The sequence below is a fragment of the Fusarium redolens genome (genome assembly GCF_020744475.1).
Source record: "Fusarium redolens strain MPI-CAGE-AT-0023 chromosome Unknown BKA55scaffold_9, whole genome shotgun sequence".
In the NCBI taxonomy this organism is placed as follows: Eukaryota; Fungi; Ascomycota; class Sordariomycetes; order Hypocreales; family Nectriaceae; genus Fusarium; species Fusarium redolens.
The window spans coordinates 326,071-346,200 of NW_025763672.1; the positions used below are offsets into that span (position 1 = coordinate 326,071).

The window sequence follows — 20,130 nt, forward strand, 5'->3', positions numbered from 1 at the left end:
ACAGCTGGACTCAGGTTATAAATGAATCATTCTTGGTATTCTATCTATCATCGAAACCCATTGACAACCCAGCCATAAACGCTTCGTTACATAAGGATATCACAAGTCCCTTTCCAACGCCGTGAATCATCTAATCCATCTCTTCTAGTAAAGTCTTAGTTTCCCATTCGCATAGCGTTCACAAGTCTATGTCGTGCACCCTCCCGACGACCATCACCTCGACCGGGACTCTCAGTATAGGAGTCCTGGCGACGGGCATTGTCATAGTAAGACTCGGTCTCTCCAAGGCCTACCTTTGAGGGACGAGGAGGAGGGGGTGGGGGGGCATGTCCAGGTGCCTGTTGTTGAGGATGGTAAACTGGCTCCCAGTCACGGTTGGCCTGGTAAGGGCCGCTCTGGTAGGAGTCCTGAGTTGGGACGGGAGGTCGGCTTGCTCGCTGTTCCTCGCGTTCGGTACGCTCAGGTCGCTCGCTGCGCTCGTCGCGACTGTCGCGGGTTGGTCGACGGGTAGAGTCACTAGAGCGACTTGGTTGAGGGGCCGGTTGTGCCTGGAGAAGACCGCCTTGAGGTGTACCGTTCTGGGGTGTACCATTCTGAGGCGCTCCAACCTGACGACGGCTTACCTCTCGGTGTGTCTGCTCTTCATCATCCGTTTCCGCATCGTCGTCCGGATCATCCTCGTAAGCTCGTAATTCGCTTCGCATAGCAAGGCTGGCGCAGATGTTTCTAGCTTCCTCAATGGCCTTCTTCTGCAGCTGAAGGGCCTTACGGCGCTCGCGGGTCTCCTTGTTCTCAGCAGCAATAGCCTCAATGGTGGTATCTTGCATGCGAAGGATCTCAATAGGATTGAACAGTCGCAGCATGCCAAGCAGGAGGTGTCGCTCGACGACCTGAGTGATGACGTTGCGGGTAAAGATGCGTGCAGTAAGATCGTAGTAAATAAGCATCTTCTCCAAGACCTCTTCGGCCTCAGTGTAGGTTCCGCCATTCTCAGTAGCTTCAGCGCGCCACTTTCGAAGACGCTCCTCGTACTCAGGGTCGAAAGGCTGGATTTCGAGCTCCATGTCATCGGTGAGACGTCCAAGCTCGGTGTCGGCGCTTTCGACAAGGTCCTTCATCCTGAGCTCAAGGAAGTGCATGCGAAGAGGATCGCGCATGCGCATGGGCCAGACGTGATCAATAACATCCGCAAGAAACTCGTTGCAGATAACGCCAACATTGTCCTTGTATTCTTGCGCAAGCACAGGCCAGTTTCTGGAGTAGTCCTGGAACAGGATATAAGGGGCTCGAGGGTTGGAGTCGAGAGGAAGTTCGTTACCCCGAATCTGTCGAAGAAGAGGCTCAACTTCAAACTCGGCAAAGTCTTTCTTGGAGCGATCTCCAACGGTACCAGCAGCGGGAAGGCCATTGCCGTCGGCAGCGCCATTCGTACCATTGATACCATTTGCAGCGGCAGGAGGTTGGCTCTTCTGGAACGTAACCTTACGACCGTGCTGTCGGAACCTTCGAGCGAAGCGCTCACTTTCATCACGAATGCGAGCACGGAGCTTCTGAGATGGAGTGCCCTTGGGGCTTGACTGCCTAGCAAAGAATCGCTCACCGAACGGGTTCTTGTAGTTACCGTTCACCGCAGGAGTAACGAGGTTGTTGGATGCTGTGAAGAGTTCGCCCATCTGGAAACGCATCTCCTCTGGGGTATCTTTGCCGACACCCATAGCCTTGAGCTGACTCTCGCAGCCTTCCAAAGCTTGCTGGATCTGGCGGCGAAGAGTCTTGACATGCTTGCCGATATGGCGCTGAAGCTGAGTGCTCAACTTGGCGCGGAGAGCACCAATACCCCACATCTCTGGGGGCAGAGTTGCCCATTTTCCGCGAGAGAAGAACTCGGCTTCTCGATTGGCGCGGTCCTCGGGGTTCTGCCATTGCTCACCTGGTCCAGGGTTGAGCAAGACGTACCAGCCGAGTTTGAAGTTGTTCTCTTGGTCCTTGTTGGTAACAAGCTCAATGAACTTGTCTTCAAGGCCAATACGCTCGGTCATATCGGGCTTGGTAAGGACACCGATTGTGCGTGATCCCTTGGGATCAAAGTGGCGGGCCTTCTTGAGGATAGGAGCCTGAACATAATCGTTGTTGCCGCCGATGACAGCAAGAATGATGGTTCGCGAGCTCTTCATGTATCGGTCGGAGAGGGCTTCGATGGTTTGGATGTCAGCCTCGGACTGATCGCGGTTGGCGACTCGGACAAGACCGGGAAGATCGACCAGTGTCAAAAGTGGCATGTCGGGGCCCTCCTTGTCTACGACCAGAATGTCGCGAGCGGCGAAGCGACCAGGAATACTTTTCGGGGCGATCAACTCTGTGGCATCACGCATCATCGCATCGAAGGGTGTATCACCGGTGACATCACCACCCCATTGAAGCAAGCGAGCTTGATCATTGTAAGGCCGTGTCTTGTCGGGAATGATGGAAACCTTTAATTTCGTCTCCTTCGCTCGTCGCATGCGAATCTCTGTCGCAAAACGTGTACAGGCGCCGGCATCGCGAGGAAATGGTGTACCGGTCAGAGCTTCGAGAACCGAACTCTTTCCAGCGGACTGGTCACCAACGACAACAATCTGGGGTAATTTGACATCATCGAGCTGTGCGAATTGAAGCTTGTCGATAAGGTCTAGCAGGCTGCGTTGCTCGGTAGCAAGGCCCTGGTCGCCCAGGGAAGATTCGATCGAAGGGCGCATTTTTTGCCTAGCAGTAGAAGAACGAGAGTCAGTGCCTTGATGGGCGTCTTGGTTTGGAGGTATGACGAACAGAGAGCCCATTCTCTCGCAGGTAGGCAAAGTATGAAGAACAGCAATAGCAGTAGCTGTATGTGTCGCGGTGGGTGGTATTTGTATGTGATCTATGCAAGAACTGAAATCAAGAAATTGAAGAAGGCAATGAAGAGGGATTCGTCATGTGTCAGTTAATAAGTTATGACGCTCGGGCTTTCATTCGCCCTTTCTTGGCTGCCTCTGATGGTTTGCGCGGCTGCCAAGCGTCTGGAGGCGACCTTTTGGCGGCCCAGCCTCAAGGAGTAAGAAAACTTCTGCCCTTTGATCAGGTGCCAAAAAAGACTGGTCTAAAGGACCACTAAGTTATGCTAAACTTACCTAAGCCTTTTTGTCACTTAGGATATAACTGAAGTTTTATTGCCTCCCCTAGCCCAGATGATGCCCAGCGTGCGCTAGCGTCATACCTTTATCTACTGCGCCACTCTCAACAGAACCTTGGGAAAGAAGTTGGTACAAGATTGACTGACGTGTGGCGTATCTATATGTGGCTGTGCAAGTCAAAGGTCTTGGCATACACAACGCCACATCAGGTTGTACGTGAATTCTGATTGTCTTTTCGTTTGTTTCCAATCTACCAAGCTGTATTTCATTTTTCAAGATTCTATCACTTTCTTTACTGCTGCCTAGATTCTTGCAAGCACTTCTTATTTGCTTTATGGATTGTTGTGTGACAGTCATATTGTCAGCTGGCTGACGTAGCCAACCGCGTGTATAAACGCGTCTACCCACCCTAGACTTATCGTGACCAGAGAAGCTAAAGACCATAAGCTGAGGCATAATACTTCAGGAACTTGGGCATTTATTATTCAAAGCTAAATGCTTATTGCAATGTAGAAAATATCTGGGTAAATGTGTTTTCCTGTGCTGAGTTACACACAACATAAGACTCAATAACCTCACTGTAAATAAGGTTGCTGATTGAATCATCATATAAGCTTATTAAGTTTGGATTGGAAGAGATTTATCTTTACTAAGGCTTCTAAAAGCTCAAGTTATCTATCAGAATCTGTCAATATACCGGCTTGATATATCTTGTTGATTTGTATTTGGCATCCCAAACTAGTGACAGGCTGAGCCAAAACGGCTAGAAGTCCTCAGTTCAGGCACAGTACTACAGGAATTTTAGCATTACTATCACAATCTTTGAGCATTTATTAATTTAGATAATAAATGTCATAAAAATTGTGTAAGTTTTCTTAACCCAGAGCCTGAAAAGTCTCCCTCTGCTCTCATTGGATCCGTGATACCGCCATACACGTGCCTTGCTGCCCTGAGTAAAACCTGAGAGCCTTCAAAGTTCATGACTTCCTATCCCTCTCTTCTCTGCAACGAACATTCTCACGACGTCGATGACATGCTACCATGAGACTTGACACCCTGCCTAGCGAGATTCTCGCCGAGGTCTGCTCGCTTGGTCTTGTTCTATTAAGACAAGATATCAAGTCACTTAGACTCACCTGCCGTCGACTAGCTATCGAAACCTCGCCTATTCTTTTCTATCGTATTCATATCTCCCCTCTTCTTCAAGATTTTGCGAACTTCTTCAGCATTTCAAGATCTCCGGGTCTTGCCCCCCTGGTCCGAGTCCTTGTCTGGGAAGAGCTTGGGTTTGACTTTTCCTATCTTAAAGATGGTTCCTGGAAGCGCCAGTTGCTTGATGGTGATCAACAGTTCTTTACAGAGCTCACCGAGTTCGTATACTTTCTCTTTCTGTTGGATATTCAGCATATCTCGGGTTACCCCACGATGGACACGGTATATCATATCCCGGGCCACCTTACCCGGCATATGATACATGATAATGACCCTCTGATTCCGCAATCGAACATACAGGATGAATTTGTGTCTGCTATTCGCAACAACATGCCTAATTTACATACCCTGGCTTCAAGGCCTATGGACCCTCGGCGGCGCCTTCAGCTCCCCTCCATGGATTATTCCATAAGCGTCGACAGTCTCAGGAACCTTTTACAGGAGAACGGAGCTGCCTTACGCTTTAACGTTGGCTTTACGGATTTCCTCCTTCCTCTGCTCGAATCCCCCACAACTCAGGCCAAAGACAAAGTGCCAACAAGCAAGATTACACGTCTTTTCTACGCTGATGAGGGTGTCAATTCCCGTACAGCTCTCTACCGCATGACGCCTTTAAAGCCCAGTGTTTTCAAACATCTTAGTCAGTTGGACCTCTGTCTCACCGGCAAACATGCTGAGACTAATCCTTTCGCGGGGCTTCGGGCTTGTCTTGAGAACGCGAAAAGCTTGACGAGCCTGAAACTGTGTAACGAGGGTACCCCTGTTCCGTACTCTCCGGGTATTATTCCCACACTACCCAAACTTACCGACGTGGAATTGGCAGAAACGGATCTTCTTGGCAAGACCTTGATCTCCCAGACTCTCAAGTTCATCCAGCGCCATGCGAAGACACTAAAAAGATTGTACTTCACGTCTTCGGCAGTTGAGAGGTCTTTTCTTGCGAAGCTTGCGGATATGAATTCGTTGCAGTTGGAGAGACTCGTTATAACGTCAGGACATAACATCGAAGACGGCGGCGATAACTACGGCAATAACAGCACCGACGACGGCTCGGAGTCCGATGCAGAAAACAGGCATGAGTATATAAATGAACAGGCAGTTCTTGCCTACGTCAACCGTGCGGATATCTCCAATCAGGAGAAGCCACTGCCCCCTTTTCGATTCACAAGCGGACAGACACAGATATTTACGCATCCTCTGGTTTTCGATACAACTACCTGCGAGCTTGCAGCCTTTAATGATACGCGGGATAATCTCTGGGAGAAGAGAGGATATGATTCGATGGATATCAAATGGCTGGATACTGCTACACTAGAACGACGAGACAAACATGGGATCGCGTATGATATTGGACCTCGAAGGATCTTCCATTTTGAGACGGGCTTATGGGTTGACTCGGACAAAGTTTTCTACGATCCTGTCACTGATGAAGAGGCCGATGATCCTCTTGAGAAGCGAGAGAAGCCTAAAGATGGCTCCTGGACGGTCCAAGGGCAACGTACGTGGGACCCAGAAATGGGCCTCTGGAGCGATGGAGAAGGAAAGCTCAAGAAGTTCGCTACTGAAAGAGAACTTCCAGAAAGACCAGAAGTCCCCGATGAAGACGAAGACTACGATTTTGATATCGAAATGCAGCCTTTCTACGACAGAGAAGAAGACGAATATCTTCTCAGAGTCGAAAACTCTCCAAGGTGGGACTGGGGACGAGACACAGAGGGCCGGATTTGGTACTGGCAAGTATCTGGCACAGCTGGTCACCCAACCGAGGTTTGGCGTTTCGAACACAAGGGAGAGGAAGCCTATGGCAACGATCCGCTGGAGTTTTGGGGTGACTGGTTCGATGATGAACCGGGGGATAAGGCAGAAGCAACACCCTATGGCTGGAATCTGGCTGCATTTTCTGCAGACCACAAAACAGCTGGCAGTGAAATTCCGCAGCAGGGCTCATGTGAGTCCCTGCGTCGGTACAATAGAGAAGATGACCCTGGCTGTCACTATGATATTCCGAAGCCAGCGGACTTTGAGGTGTGGACGAACGTCTCATGGTGTGAGCTTTAGATCTTTGATAGAACATTCCCAGACAGAGAATTTATTAGCAAAGACTTTCAACCTTCTTATGAAACCTTTTTCAAATCTCCACCAACTCGGTAATGGCTTATATATATTTTAGGCAAGCTTTATATAAACAGATACAAGTCAGCAACGCCTAGAATCATGACTTGATGATTCGCGCCTACTGCTTACGACACTCGGTGGCAAGTTTGCGACCTACAGGCAATGTTGAAAGCTTTTAGCAATGGGGTTAATTATTGAGTTATCACACGAACTGACTAGGGGAGTGATTTATAAAAACCAGAGGTTTAACGAGAATGATCAGTTGCTGATCACCAAACTACAGCAGAGTCACATTACTCACGTATAATGAGGAACATGATGCAGTTTTGACCGGACAAACTGCCCTCTAACCAATAGCTGAAAGCTTTTTCACTAGCATATTATTAACTGGTCTCATTTTGAAGATGTACATTTTAAAGATGTATAGCCGGAAGATGCCCTTTTTACTTCGTTCTCAAGCCACTCCCAGTGCGGCTTTGCCTCATAACGCTACGATAGGTATGGAAGACTGCAAGGAAGCGATATTAGGTGTGTCTGGGACGTTGTAGTTGACGGATGCCAATGGTGAGTCTGGCTCGAGCCCGGCCCAAGAATTCTCCAAGTCTTCTTGGAAGCGTTTGACTATCCAGAAGCCTGTGAGCTCCCGCCGACTCTGAATGTCGCGACGCACAATGTCTCTGTCCTCGCGTTCAGATAGCAAGAATCCAAGAGCGTATACAGGCCAGGTCCCGATGAAACACTCGGACCAGCGATGATCCCCAGCACGTCTGGACAGGATCTGAAGTGCCACACAGGCTTGCCAACTGTCTATTGGGGACACCTTGGGAAGTCCTGCGTTTGGGCCAAAAGCCATGAGATGTTGCATGAGAATAGAAGCGATCATGGCGTATAAGCAGTTGGAATCTCTGTTCAGCGCATCGGATGCATGGGTGTGTTCCACAGCCTGCAGCGCAAAGTCTTCCCAGGCTGTGACCTCAGTCTGCAGCTTCACCAGATCTCCTATACTTCCGGATTCTCTTCCGAGGCAAAGCTGGCCGAGAAACATGGCGAGGCGCATCACGGCCAAGGGTATACCAAGAACCGGGCTACTGAGGCTCATCCGGGCGAAGTCTAGATTGGCAGGATGTCCTAGGAGCTCCTCAGAGCGAGCCCAAAACTCCGAGTTTAGCGGCTGGAGGGACACGTAGTTGGTTGCACTGGACCAAAGGCCGTTGTTCAATAGGAAGACTTGGTACAGGACACTCTCAAGTGTCAGACGAAAAAAGGCCGAAAAGTCTTCAGCGCTCGTTGCGTTCAGTATCCGGCAAATGATGATCTTGATGGCAGCGCTGACGTGCTGAGGTTGATCCTCCCAGGAGGAGGAGCCAGATATGTAGTTGAAAGCGTACAGGAGCACAATGGTGACAAGGATATCATCGTCCTTCTCTGGAGAGCTTTGGCAGAGTGAGCCTGCGAGCCTGGCCAGCGAGTCGGTATAGTATTGATGAGAAACATGGCACATGCCAAGCAGCCCTCCTCTGGCGGAAACGAAGGATGCGGCACACGCCATGAGAGCAGGCGACAGACTCTTGCGTGATACCATGATGCCGCGTATAGCAGCATGCCATGCCTTGTAGAAGACAGAGCTGCAATGTGGCAGCAAAAGAAGCGGTGTTCCTCGACGGCCGAACTCGTGGAAGAGTGTCCATTCGATGTCACCTCGTTCTCGTTTACGAGCCAGGACAAAGTCCGCCAACAGAAGCTGCGGCGTCACCACAGAAGGCGAGGGGACCGATTGACGATGATGACCCTTTACCGCCTCGCGAAGCTTGCATGATCGGAAGCGGCGGTCGACAAGGTCTTTGTCTAAAGGCCACTGGCAATTGCGCGGGACTCGTGAGGCGCAACAGGCTCGGCACACTGGAGTTCGCTCATCGCACTTGATGCGCTGTTGTCGGCATGAAAGGCAGCCCGTCTTGGCACGCAGCTTAGGCCGTTGGAGACTTGTGGCCATGTTGGATTTCCTGTTTGGGCCAATTGACTGTGAAGCAAGCTGTGTTACGATGCTGTGTTGGATGGATGTGAGATATGCCAGGGATGATCAAGTCGTGTGTGTGTGTTTGTAAGAGAAAGAAAGTCAATGACTCGTTCTTCATGTAAATGATGGATACATAATGATTTCTATCACTTGATCATCCAGTCAAAGGTTCGACGATGGTCCAGACGCAGGGGTCAAGTGCCTCAGCTCAAGATAAGCCATCATGGTGCGTACCCTTGTCCAAGCGAGTTTGCGGGGAAGCACACTAGTGAAGGGTGAAGCTTTAAAATGATACGCTTCACTCACTCGCGCTAGTTTAGTTCAGCCATTCTCGCAAAAGCGTGTGATTGGCTCAGTAGATAGATGTCTAGACGATCTTCAACATGGTGTATATGTTAAGTGACCCAGGAGCCTCGGTAATGGTTTACTGTGGTTCCAGAAAGAGGACATCTTGGAATAGCAAAGCAATGTGCCTGTAGATAGCGGATTTGAGTACTTAGGTACTTGTAGCAATAGGTCGCTAGTCTCTCTCGTATTCCGCAATCCTTACTTGCACTATTGCCGACAAATCGCAAAAGCGTCTGATTCGGTCACTCACTGCGTGTATCTAAATTCACCAATCATCAGTATTTCCTGATGGTCGATGGACAGTATCACGGGGTACGATGTCTTCGGCTCAACTTGCCTAGGATTGCATATGACTATAAAGCCAGGCATGTTACTCACCTCTTCTCTATCCATATTCCACCAATCTTTATACTCAGTCCTTCAACGCTCAAGACTGGTGCATACTCCAATTATCTACCTGCTCAATCTTCCCAGTCATGCATGTCAATAACCCTGTACCCGTGCCTACAGGCACGCCAGAGCACGAGGCTAAGCGTGCGGCTGTTCTCAAAGCACTCGCCGACAAAGTGCCCGCAGAGTTCTGTCTGGGTCCTGAATTCTTCAAAAACACTCCTCTCGACGTCACCAAGATTCCTAATACCTGTGGTCTACTTACGGACGAGGAAGTCGCCATTACCGAAGGTTATGATGCAACTGGCCTTGCAGAGGCTATCGCTAAACGCAAGTATACATGTGTGGCTGTTGCCAGAGCCTTTTGCAAGCGTGCAATTATCGCCCATCAGCTTACCTCCTGTCTTACTCAGTGGTATTATGATCAGGCTATCCAGCAAGCTACGAAACTAGATGAGTATCTGGCAGAGCATGGCACCACGATAGGTCCGCTCCATGGTGTGCCCGTCAGTATCAAGGATCATCTTCCCTTGGCTGGCACGTTCTCGTCATTGGGTATTCTAGCTACGGCGGAGTACGATGAGCATGACTCTCCGCTTCCAGCCGTCCTTCGCAAGGCCGGCGCTGTCTTCTACTGTAAGACAAATCAACCCCAGGCCCTGATGCACGGCGAAAGTGACTCGCCTTGGGGCCGAGCCTTGAACCCTTATAACACCACTTTGACGCCTGGAGGCTCTAGTGGTGGTGAAGGAGCCTTGATTGCTATGAGGGGCTCGGTCCTCGGCATTGGAACCGACATTGGTGGCAGCATCCGAATCCCTGCAGCGTTCAGCGGCATCTATGGATACAAACCAACAAGTGGCATCCTGTCAACCAGAGACTTGGTACATGTGCCAATGGTGGCTGAGCTCACCGTCTTGGCCAACGCCGGTCCCATGTGTCGATCAGCACGCGACATGGACCTCTTCATGCGTATTCAGCTTGATGCCAAGCCGCATATCAGAGATCTGACATTGGTACCCACGACTTGGACTGGCTTGTCGACCCAGCTGGGTGTGACCCTTGGCCGCCCGCTCAAAGTTGGCATCATGACAGACGATGGCTTCATCCAGCCTCAACCACCTCTCAAGCGTGCCATGTCATGGGCTAGTACCCTGCTGACAGACCCTCGGCTATCGGGGCTTATCGAGGTCAAGCCATTCCTGCCTTATGGTGTGAAACAAGCCTGGGATGAAATCAAGCAAGCCTACTCTCCTGATGGCGGCATTCCAACTCGCGATGCTATTCTAGCAACAGGCGAGCCAATCTATCCTCTGACCGAATGGATCTGGAGGACAGCCGCGCCCAAGGGAATGCTAACTGCCGCTGAAATGGCCTATGTACGCAAGGCATGCCTCGACTTCCGACATTCTTTTGCAGAGGATTGGGAGCGCCAGGATGTCGATGTTATTCTTTGTCCTACTGGCGTTGGGCCGGCGACGACTCACGACACAAACTTTTATCTTATGTATACAGCTCTGTGGAACTATCTCGACTGCCCCGGATTGGTTTTCCCTACGGGGCTCAAGGTTGAGGAGGGTGAGAAATACGACGCGGATTATACGCCGCTGGGGCCCGAGTGCGCTCACGTGAAGGGCCTCTGGGAGAGTGGCAACTTCAGAGGGGCTCCCATCAACCTTCAGCTTGTCGGGAGGAGACATCACGACAATCAGTTGTTCGGAGCTTTGAAGCTTCTCCAGGACGCTCTTGGACTTTAATGAGTGTTGCAAAGAGGCAACGGAATATGTGTGTATATTATTCTAGTTGCCTTGTGTTTTCTGTGTTGTACTGGGTGTAAGTGATTAGTTTGCAGATGATAATGTCTTGGGAAAAGCTTCCTGAGGTCCCGGACGAAGAGCCTAGCCACGACTAGATATACTAGTACTAGTTCTTTCATTTTGCTCGCATTGAGAATACAATATTCTGCTGTCACTGGCCGCGACACCCAAAACCCATCTATGTCTGATATTCTGTGTTGGAAGCTTAAGTTGCTACGACCTATATACCCTGGCTCACCTGCGGATATCACTGTTTTGAGCAGATCCCTCACTCATGTACTTTGGCCTCCAGATATCGCCATAATCGGTGGGAGACTGAGGTGCGCGTGAGATTCAGGTTTAAGAGACCGGCGTTGACTGAAACCAAGAAAAGCTACCGCTAACATAGCTAAATTTCCTTGACTACCTGGTTCTTTCTGACGTAATCTTACTCATTCAGTACATAGATCACAATGTAGGAGGAAAATGCTACGAGCAATTTGCTACGACAAGTGATTCATACTCACTACATCACATTGACATTCGACGTGTACTCTTTAAAGGTGTCAATTGCAGTTGCTGACCAAAGTATACGGCCGCAATTTGATGTGATATTCATGAACGATAGACCTGATAGCGCTAACAAGCATCGAGACAAAACGAGTCTCTCCTTTTCAACATAGTAACAGTTTAAACAACCTCGCGGGTCTGCACGTGAGTCTGCTGTTCCTCTGCCTTTGAGTCTCCAAAGTGAATCTGCTTCTCGACAGCAGCAACGGTCTTCTCCTTGAGTTCCTCGTCCTCGAAGACTATGATCTGTTAGTGCTGTAATTTGAAAATTTTGAGACTGAGAAAACATACGGAAAGCAAGTTCCTCGAGGGTTCGGCCGCTGGTCTCGGGGTACAGGAGGTAGACAATGCAGAACTCGAAGAAAATCCAGCCACAGTAAATAGCCAGGTATCGCCACTTGATGGCATCGAGGGCAATGGAGTTGACGTTGGTGGAGAAGAAACCGGCGAGCTTTCCGAAGATCTGTTGGACACCGATACCACGGCTTCGCATCGAGTAAGGCCAAAGTTCGACCAGGTAGGCTACAAATTGTTAGTCTGGACTTGAAAATAGTGACTCATGACTTACTGTATGTGAGAGCGTTGTTTCCGATGGCGTAGGTTGGCGAGTAAGCGAAGTAGAAGAACAGAGCGGCAATTCCAGCAGCATTATTCTTCTGACCCTCGGGAACAGCTTGAATTCTCTCAAGAGATACGGTGATGCCGATGAAAGCACACAGCATGAGAGCAGCGGAAAGCATGTACATATGTCGACGCTTGAAGCGAGTGACGATCAAAGCAATGATGGTAGCATTGAGGAGACTCCAGCAAGCATAAGCGAGGTTGATTCGAGTCTTTGTGTAGTCATCCGTGAAACCCATCATACCGAAAAGAACACCGGAATAGTAACTCAGAAGAGTGTTGCCGGAAAGCTGGGTGAAGAGACCGATGAAGATGGTGACGACGAATCGACGGCGCATACCGGCGGTGCGGACAACCTCGAACCAGGTCTGCTTGGAGGCTTCCATCTCGGCTTTGATGGTCTCTCGGATCTGGACGATTTCGGCCTGGACAAGCTGGGAGTTGGCATCGCCTTCAGCGTGATACTTGATGAGAATCTGAGCGGCTTCTTCTTCGCGGTCTTTAGAGACGAGGAAACGAGGAGACTCGGGGAGGAGGAAGACAGTGGAGATCTGGATCAATGAAGGGACGATCTGCAGCAGAGAGGGCAAACGCCATGACCAGTTGCTCTTGATGGGGGTTGTGCCGAGAGCGATAGCAGAAGCGAGAATCTGACCGATGAAGTAGGATGCGTTGAACAGAGAAGTAAGGACAGCACGCTCCTTAGGATATCCCAGCTCTCCGATGAGGGCAGAACCAGAGATAATACAGAAGAGAATTCCAACTCCAAGAATCATACGGGCAATGATGTACATGGCAACTGAGAACTCGTTAGTAAATTGAATATTGGATCGATCAAAGGTCCCATACCGTGCTGGGCGAATCCTTGGATGATAGCACCGCCAACCATGATAAGAGAACCAAGCATAATGGACCATCTTCGACCGAATCGCTGAGCAAACCAGGGCGCAAATGGGACCGCAAAGATAGAACCGAGCTGGTAGGAAGAGTTGACAAAGCCGAGCAGACCGGGTTCGATGGCCCACTTGTCTTCAGCATTCTTTCGTCCGTTACCGAGATCTATAAAAACCGTCAGCTCTGAACCAATTGTCGAGAAATTGATAGGTATTCGTACAATGGTGGAAGTTCTGAGAGTATTGGAGCGTGTTGATGAGTTGCGAATCGAAACCAGATGTCATCTCAACACCCATACAGCAGAAGAACAACCAAACGTACATAAGACGCAGATTGGGCTTCTTGTACCATGGCGTCTTATCCTCCTCCACGAGGCGAGTGACGATGGGGTCGGCGGCGCTGCCTACGTTGACCATGTTGACGAATTGGCTCTTCTAGGCTTGTCGAGTAGTATTATGCAAGGGCCCGTCTCCAGAGTAGTAATTGACTGAGGAAACCAAGCTTGAGAGACTGAAACGAAAAATTTCAATGGGGCATTGCAGATCATATTATACATGAGCTTTCCTCCCCCCCGCGTGTAGATAAGATAGAGCTATGAACCTAGCGGTAGCTTAACCGAATTCTCCGTATATAGGCTAATTATGGAGTTGTCTGGGGAAACGTGGAGTCTCCGCAAAATACTTGATTTACCGCTGTCCATGTTGCATCACGACGTGACATTCCAGTCAGCGGCCGACCACACAGGGACTGACGATTCGCTCGCATGCAGACAAACCCCGGACTAGCTCAGGTTGACAGTCGCCTCAAACACCCCAAGAAATCGCTGTCTCTGAACGGATTCTCGAGCCGAGGAGGTGCTCTCGGTCCAACTTTGCGGTTAAACGGACCGGCTGATGGTGGTTAGCTTATGCTTAAAGCGCTGATCGATTCTATCTTTGTATTAGACATATGCCAGATCTAAAACAAAAACCACATGACTCTACCGAAATTTGCGGGGTTAGTATACGAGCGAGCCCCTCTGGTTTTTTGGGGTAATGGGGTTGGGGGCGGTTCTGCAATTTCCCGTCCATTGACTGAGTTACGGGGTCAAGGGTAAAGGCCGACTGGCTGAGACTTGAATCATGTCTTTATGGCCAACTTTAATACTGGGCTGATATAAACACGGTAAACAGCCTCGGCAAATGAATATAGCCAGCCATTCAGCTTCTTCTATATGTCAGCGTCGTTTCACCTCCTCTTACCACAATCTTATTCCCAGAACTCATGGAATAATTTTCGAAGACAAGAATAAGTATAAGCTTCAAACAAGAGATGTTAGTTTCATTCCCATCTAGCATTTTGGAGAAAAGGGTTGCACCGGGATTGTCAATGCCCCCCTGTCTTTCAGCTCCTCAACCGTCCACCTGGAACCAGCTTTCAGGCTAAACACTCGGACAATGAGAATCAATCATTATTTAAAGCTTGGCAGCCGCAGCAAAAACGAGAAAGCACAAACCCTGGGAGGGTTGACAGTGAGCCCTCCCAAATGCGTGGGGGACCTCGTGTGCGCACGCGGGTGTCTCTGCCATTTCCGGATGAATCCTTCCAAGACGCTGTGCATCCTTGATTTGAGTATGCTTACTTCACCATGTTTTAAGTCTGTTAACAAAGATCCCAATAGCGGGCCGAAAGGGTGATAGTGAGCTGCCGGATGAGTGCTCCGAGCCAATGGGTGGTTGTATATTACAATAGGGCTGTCATTGCGAGGTCATCACTGGGCTTACAAAGATCCCTTCTTCCAGGTGTGATGCATCAATAATGGCAAAAGGAGATAAATTGCATACCAGTTGGGGATAAAGCTATCGGGTGATGAGCTTGGCAAATGTCGATGAGACAATTAGGAAGGGACCGAGACTGGGAACCATTCATCGAGTGAATAATAGAGAGATCTGCAATTGTTTGAGAATTTGTTGGCTTGTAGGGTAGCATTTGAAGATCATGTTCTTGTTGAGGCTGATGTTCTGGAGGGTATGATTGCGGTTGCTGAGCAAGAACCGAAGGACAAAGTATATAAGTACTGATAGTTTTGCGGCTAGTATACTTAGGGCGTGTGGTCTAGGGGTATGATGTTCGCTTCGCATCTTCGTGCATCTGCGAAAGGTCGAGGGTTCAATTCCCTCCTCGTCCAATCTTTTGCTTTTTGCTTCTCTTGGTCAACACCTCCATCTATATCCAGAGTTTCGTATCACAGCCAATCTAGTCGGCACGGTGCCTCCCTTTCATCTCGGGCTTCAGGTGAGCGCATGACCTAAGACGCATCTCGGAAGACGGCTAAGATCAGCCAATGCATCTACAACCTGAAATGCCATTCTTCACAACCCTCCTTTACAGATACGACACAAACGATCCTTGGCAGACTGCCTGAAATGAAAGATTCCCTTTGAGGCCTGTGATTAAAAGTGGTTATTGTCGGTTGTCGGTTCTGAGTCCGACAATATTCGGAGTTGTATCGAAATGATTCGGTGCGAGGACCTCGATACGGAGGTAGCACCGTAGGATTCTTTCCAATGGGTACATCCAAATCCTTCTCAAATTTCCTCTTGGCAGACTCCATCTCAAAAAAACCCTTTCTTCCTTGGATCTCCTCCCTTTATCAATTTCGTTCGTTCAGCTCCACGGTCTCGACCCCTTTTATCTCGGAATCCTCAGTATCTTCCCTTTGCTCCTCTGCCGAGTCTGCTCAATATCAGGTCTCGCTATCTCTTACGAAGGTGCTTGAGCTCCTCACACCTCTGTTCCCATATTTTCCACATCGCCCATCTCGTCTTCCTTCCAATATCGACGCCCCTACGCTTCTAAATCTGCTCCGTGTTGACGTTCATGCATATAGTTTGGAGCCAAAGAGCTTTGAAATAAGAGTAGCTATATCACATGAGCAAACCTGAATCAAGAAGGCGAAAAGTAACATCTGCGGAAGAGCCACTAAGTCTATCCTAACTTTAGGATAGTTTATCCTAAACTTATATAAGTATTATCATCACTTAGGACTAAAGTCTCGCTCTCTACTGTCTCCTAGGTGTAATAAATGCTCTTTTATGTAGATTTATATTTGATCTTTCGTCGAGAGGCTTAATTACTGCTATAAATTCTTCGTACTTTATACAGTTCTTCGGGGCTTCGGCAGTGGCTTGACCTTCTATAGCTGGATGCCCATGACGCACCAGCTCGCCCCGAGCCACTTTCTGGATGCTAGTTTTACTGTCATTAAAAGTTTAAAGAAGGTATTTGGAGACACTACAAGTCTGGCATAAGAACGACGGCGTCGCCGTTCGGACCCAGGTCACCAAGCTTGGTGTAGAGGTCTGTAACATCACCAGTAACTGGCCAAGCGTATCGTGAAACCAACCAGCCCAGAGCGAAATCATAGCCATACTTGCGGTGTAAAACACCTTCTTCATTTCTTTGAGTCTCAAATTATTTTGAGGATACAGCTGCCGAATTTGGTTATGCCATTGAGTGTCGTATACCCCGCTGCCTAGGCATTCAGAGGGGCGATTGAGTCATTCGCCAGTATTGTCTTGTTTTGAGATGATGAGAGCCGAGGTTAAACAAACTCTCGTATCTAACGCGAAGCATCAGAATGCTAATTGTTCAAGGCTTTCACCAGTTTACGTGTATTCAAGACTTTTTGTGGGCTAGTTTTGGCAACTTCGAGTTGCGCACGTACATCTGGCGCCTAGAAATGCGGGCAAAACCCCTCAACTATAAGGAGCAGGAGTCTACGCGTCGATGATGCCTCGAATAGACCCATTTTCAGATTGGATCATTTTCAAGCTTGCTTTTCTGAACTTATATACTTAAAGACTAAACAGATCTCCAGATTCTAGGTATGTGTCCATATGAAAAAACCTCATTGCTTCCATATCATAACTACACATTGCCACGAAAATGTCTCAGTTGACGCTGTTTACGGATAGCCGGTTCCCTTGTCCCCAGAGACTGCAATTGGCGATTCTCGAGTTGGGTCTCAAAATCACCAACATTCATCAGGTGGACATCATCAAGCGTGAGCAGCAGGTATGTAACGTTGATGTTGTCTCTGAAAACAGACGAGGCTGATACTTTATGCAACTGTATCAGAAGCCAGAATTCCTTGAAATCAATCCTTTCGGAGCTGTTCCATGCCTCCAGGACTACTCGCATGATCCAGTTCTTGTTCTGACTGAGTCACGGGCTATTGCTCGGTATCTCGCGAGTCGATATGGCGAACCAGACAATAAGCTCGTCCCTGACGGTGAAATTGTAAAGGCGAAGTTTGAAGAAGCTGCATCGATCGAACTGACCTCTTTCGATGCTGTTGCTAATCCACTGGCCTTCGAAGCCTACTTTAAACCGTGGGTAGCCCGACCTACATGAGGCGGCGATAAGGTGTTAATAACTTTTGCCAGGAAATTTATGAAACAAGAACCGAAAGAGGAGGTCGTCAAGGATCTCAAAGTGAAACTTGAACGGGTTCTGAGACTCCTTGACCAAAAGCTCAGCGGACATCCTTTCATGGCTGGTGAGGTTAGTAGGCTTACAACTCGACACTGCTGACAATGCAGCTGACATATATAGACTCTTACGCTGGTTGATCTTTTTTATGTCCCGTATATGCACTACCTCGAATATGAAGTTTGGCCTACACTTCTAGAGGGTCACACAAATCTACTTGCTTGGTGGAATCGGATGAAAGGTCGAGAGTCCTACCGACAGATGTATGCAGATGGAAATAATGGGTTTTATGATATCTGAATCAGTGGTAGTATTACTGACTAATTCAGTAGAAGTATATGTACCTTAATACTTTTGAAAATATAGCTATCATATATATTAATTGCTACACTGTCTGAATTCTTTTACTCCCCCTTTATATTCTATAATTCAATAGCCCAATCTTTACTGGCCATGTCATCTGTAAACTTATCAAAACAGTTTAGAACCCTCCCACAATCAGCTCTATCGTCCCTATCTGGGTGCAACATCTCTTCTTCGATAAACTCTAGGAACCCTATGAGGAAAGCTGGTCCGTTCTTGCGACGTATAATGTGTATAAGTTTTGCAATCCACTTCGAGGTTGTTAGATTATAAAGACCAAGATCGAGTTGTATAGTGAAAAGTTTACACACCTGTGATACACTGGGCTTAATTAAGCCTTGGTGTCTGCTTCTGATTCATCTTTTTGGAGCCGGTGGACGCACTTGGTTTATCCAATCTTGCCTTTGCTTTTCTTGCACTCTCGGTCTCCCTAACGCATTCAATCTTAGGAGGATCTCGTAACGGCCGATGAATAAGTGTCGTAGAACTCGTCAGATATGCCTCTGGAAAAAGTTGTCCTCAATATGGTTTTCAAAGCCATTTTCGATATAATCCCAGTCTCCTGAGAACAAGGCATCTTTCTTTCTCGCCTGACGAAATTCCTCGCGTGCTTCGGGTTCGAGAAGCATCCAGGTGAAGATTTCAGAGAAGATACAACCAAGTGCCCAGATATCCACTTTCCTTGATATGACATAGCCGATGTCGTGTTCAGGGGAGCGGTATTGTTGCGAGCATCTGTATGCAGTACCGCGGCTCTTTCTCGTCCGATATGATGTACTGTGAAACTTAGTGAGACCAAAATCTGCGATTTTGAGAACACCAAGTGGGTGGTTGGCTGTTTCCTGGCAGAAATATAGAATGTTGGCTGGTTTGATATCAAGGTGTATCCCAAAGTTCCTAGCTTGGCCACTGGAGGCTCCCTCGTCAGACCTAGGAGCGATATTGACTTGATGAATTGCCCCAAGAGCTTCGACCAAGCCACGGCATTGGGCCGTGATCCATTGAACAAAGTCCTTTTGGCGACAACTGCAGAGAACAGAAGAGATCCTTTGAGGACCGATTCATCATGTCGTCCATGCTACCCCCCTCGGCCCAGGGAAATAAAAGCATAAACCTATCCTTTCCTGATATGTCGAATGCAGAAACGAGCTCAACCAGATTTGGCCCTGGACGGACCTTGCGAAAAGCGATCAACTCCTGCTTGAAAACATCGCGAGTGATTTCTTTTGCTGGTAGCATAGTCTTTAGTGCAAACTCTTTGTGTTCCACCTCGCCAAAGTCAGCTTGTCGTACATACTGAGTGCTGCGTTACCACCATGAACCTACGAAAGAGTGGTGGTCTTTGTGAATCTTGACCTTTTGAACATATCCATACCCTCCAGTGACGATGCTTTGTCCAGCAGATTCCCACGGCATGATGGCATCTGAGTCAAGCACAAAATCCTCATAGCTTCTATCGAAGCACCTTTCAAAAGATGGGACATGTACGCACCACTGTTTGAGGTTAAACTCGCGTATCGTCTTGACGTTCTGGGGGCTTCTTGTAAGCGGGATGGACCGTTGATCGTCTGGACAGCAAGACCGCATCTCCGACACTTCAATATTCTTTGTGAGTGGCAAGTCTTCGTCAAAGAACCCAGAATCTTGGAAAACCTGGATCAATTCAATGCGATTAATTAGGGCCAAAATAGTAAATATCTTCTTGGCAGGTTTTCTCCGATTGCAGACATATGTTGTGTATTGCTTAGCCTGTTCCTTGTCAAAGTACCTAGAAAGCTCAGTGAACACAGCTGTTTGGTTGCAAATGGAGTGAAGGGAGCCGATTGGAAGAAACTGCTCCTGTTGATTGATTCCATTTGGCAGCAACGCATATTCGAGACGATTCTTCAGCGCATCACTCAGAAACGCATTGGTTCCGGAGTCTCCCAGCATTGTCGTTACCTGTATATGGCAATTAGTCAAACCAGTGCGGCTGGGATTCTTGATTGTCTTGTGGAGTAGGAGATGTTCAGGCTTAGTTTATTCGTTTATCTTTTTCTTTTGTAAGGTATGGTGTAAGATTTTAATGCAGTCTAAATACTACTTTATGATCTCTGAATGCAGTCTGAATAGTGAATACTGTCTGGCCCCTAGCATTGATTTAGAGCAGTTTCTCATGGCTGTGAGCAAGACCTATCGAGGC

At 48.4% G+C, this 20,130-nt stretch overlaps 7 protein-coding genes and 1 non-coding gene across 8 annotated transcripts; 4 read left to right on the forward strand and 4 right to left on the reverse strand.

The window, feature by feature from the left end:
* Nucleotides 1-17: 17 nt before the first annotated feature.
* Nucleotides 18-3,167, reverse strand: BKA55DRAFT_569561 (P-loop containing nucleoside triphosphate hydrolase protein). The gene is made up of 2 exons (XM_046192938.1): nt 2,812-3,167; nt 18-2,748 (listed from the first exon to the last, which is right to left on the reverse strand). The coding sequence occupies exons 1-2, from the start codon at nt 2,814-2,816 to the stop codon at nt 156-158; spliced, it is 2,598 nt and encodes an 865-aa protein (XP_046048402.1). The 5' UTR covers nt 2,817-3,167; the 3' UTR covers nt 18-155.
* Nucleotides 3,168-4,190: 1,023 nt separating this feature from the next.
* On the forward strand, nt 4,191-6,419 carry BKA55DRAFT_728688 (uncharacterized protein; the record flags this gene model as incomplete). The annotated part of the gene is made up of 1 exon (XM_046201187.1): nt 4,191-6,419. One exon carries the CDS (start codon nt 4,191-4,193, stop codon nt 6,417-6,419), a length of 2,229 nt encoding a protein of 742 aa, XP_046048403.1.
* A 243-nt stretch (nt 6,420-6,662) lies between these two features.
* BKA55DRAFT_569563 (uncharacterized protein) lies at nt 6,663-8,761 on the reverse strand. The gene has a single exon (XM_046192939.1). The coding sequence runs from the start codon at nt 8,467-8,469 to the stop codon at nt 6,958-6,960; it is 1,512 nt and encodes a 503-aa protein (XP_046048404.1). The 5' UTR covers nt 8,470-8,761; the 3' UTR covers nt 6,663-6,957.
* A 342-nt stretch (nt 8,762-9,103) lies between these two features.
* On the forward strand, nt 9,104-11,202 carry BKA55DRAFT_569564 (amidase signature domain-containing protein). The gene has a single exon (XM_046192940.1). It carries the CDS (start codon nt 9,318-9,320, stop codon nt 10,986-10,988), a length of 1,671 nt encoding a protein of 556 aa, XP_046048405.1. The 5' UTR covers nt 9,104-9,317; the 3' UTR covers nt 10,989-11,202.
* Nucleotides 11,203-11,580: 378 nt separating this feature from the next.
* On the reverse strand, nt 11,581-13,683 carry BKA55DRAFT_664165 (general substrate transporter). Its single transcript, XM_046197687.1, has 5 exons — nt 13,333-13,683; nt 13,068-13,277; nt 12,166-13,017; nt 11,889-12,119; nt 11,581-11,836 (listed from the first exon to the last, which is right to left on the reverse strand). The coding sequence occupies exons 1-5, from the start codon at nt 13,526-13,528 to the stop codon at nt 11,718-11,720; spliced, it is 1,608 nt and encodes a 535-aa protein (XP_046048406.1). The 5' UTR covers nt 13,529-13,683; the 3' UTR covers nt 11,581-11,717.
* A 1,512-nt stretch (nt 13,684-15,195) lies between these two features.
* On the forward strand, nt 15,196-15,279 carry BKA55DRAFT_t184. The gene has a single exon. It is a non-coding gene; the product is annotated as a tRNA-Ala (tRNA).
* A 1,300-nt stretch (nt 15,280-16,579) lies between these two features.
* BKA55DRAFT_738805 (glutathione S-transferase) lies at nt 16,580-17,885 on the forward strand (the record flags this gene model as incomplete). The annotated part of the gene is made up of 5 exons (XM_046201404.1): nt 16,580-16,694; nt 16,748-17,168; nt 17,232-17,485; nt 17,540-17,657; nt 17,709-17,885. The coding sequence occupies exons 2-5, from the start codon at nt 17,040-17,042 to the stop codon at nt 17,883-17,885; spliced, it is 678 nt and encodes a 225-aa protein (XP_046048407.1). The 5' UTR covers nt 16,580-16,694; nt 16,748-17,039.
* Nucleotides 17,886-18,439: 554 nt separating this feature from the next.
* On the reverse strand, nt 18,440-19,880 carry BKA55DRAFT_540040 (kinase-like domain-containing protein; the record flags this gene model as incomplete). Its single annotated transcript, XM_046190210.1, has 3 exons — nt 18,440-18,974; nt 19,063-19,244; nt 19,275-19,880. The coding sequence occupies 3 exons, from the start codon at nt 19,878-19,880 to the stop codon at nt 18,440-18,442; spliced, it is 1,323 nt and encodes a 440-aa protein (XP_046048408.1).
* Nucleotides 19,881-20,130: the final 250 nt, after the last annotated feature.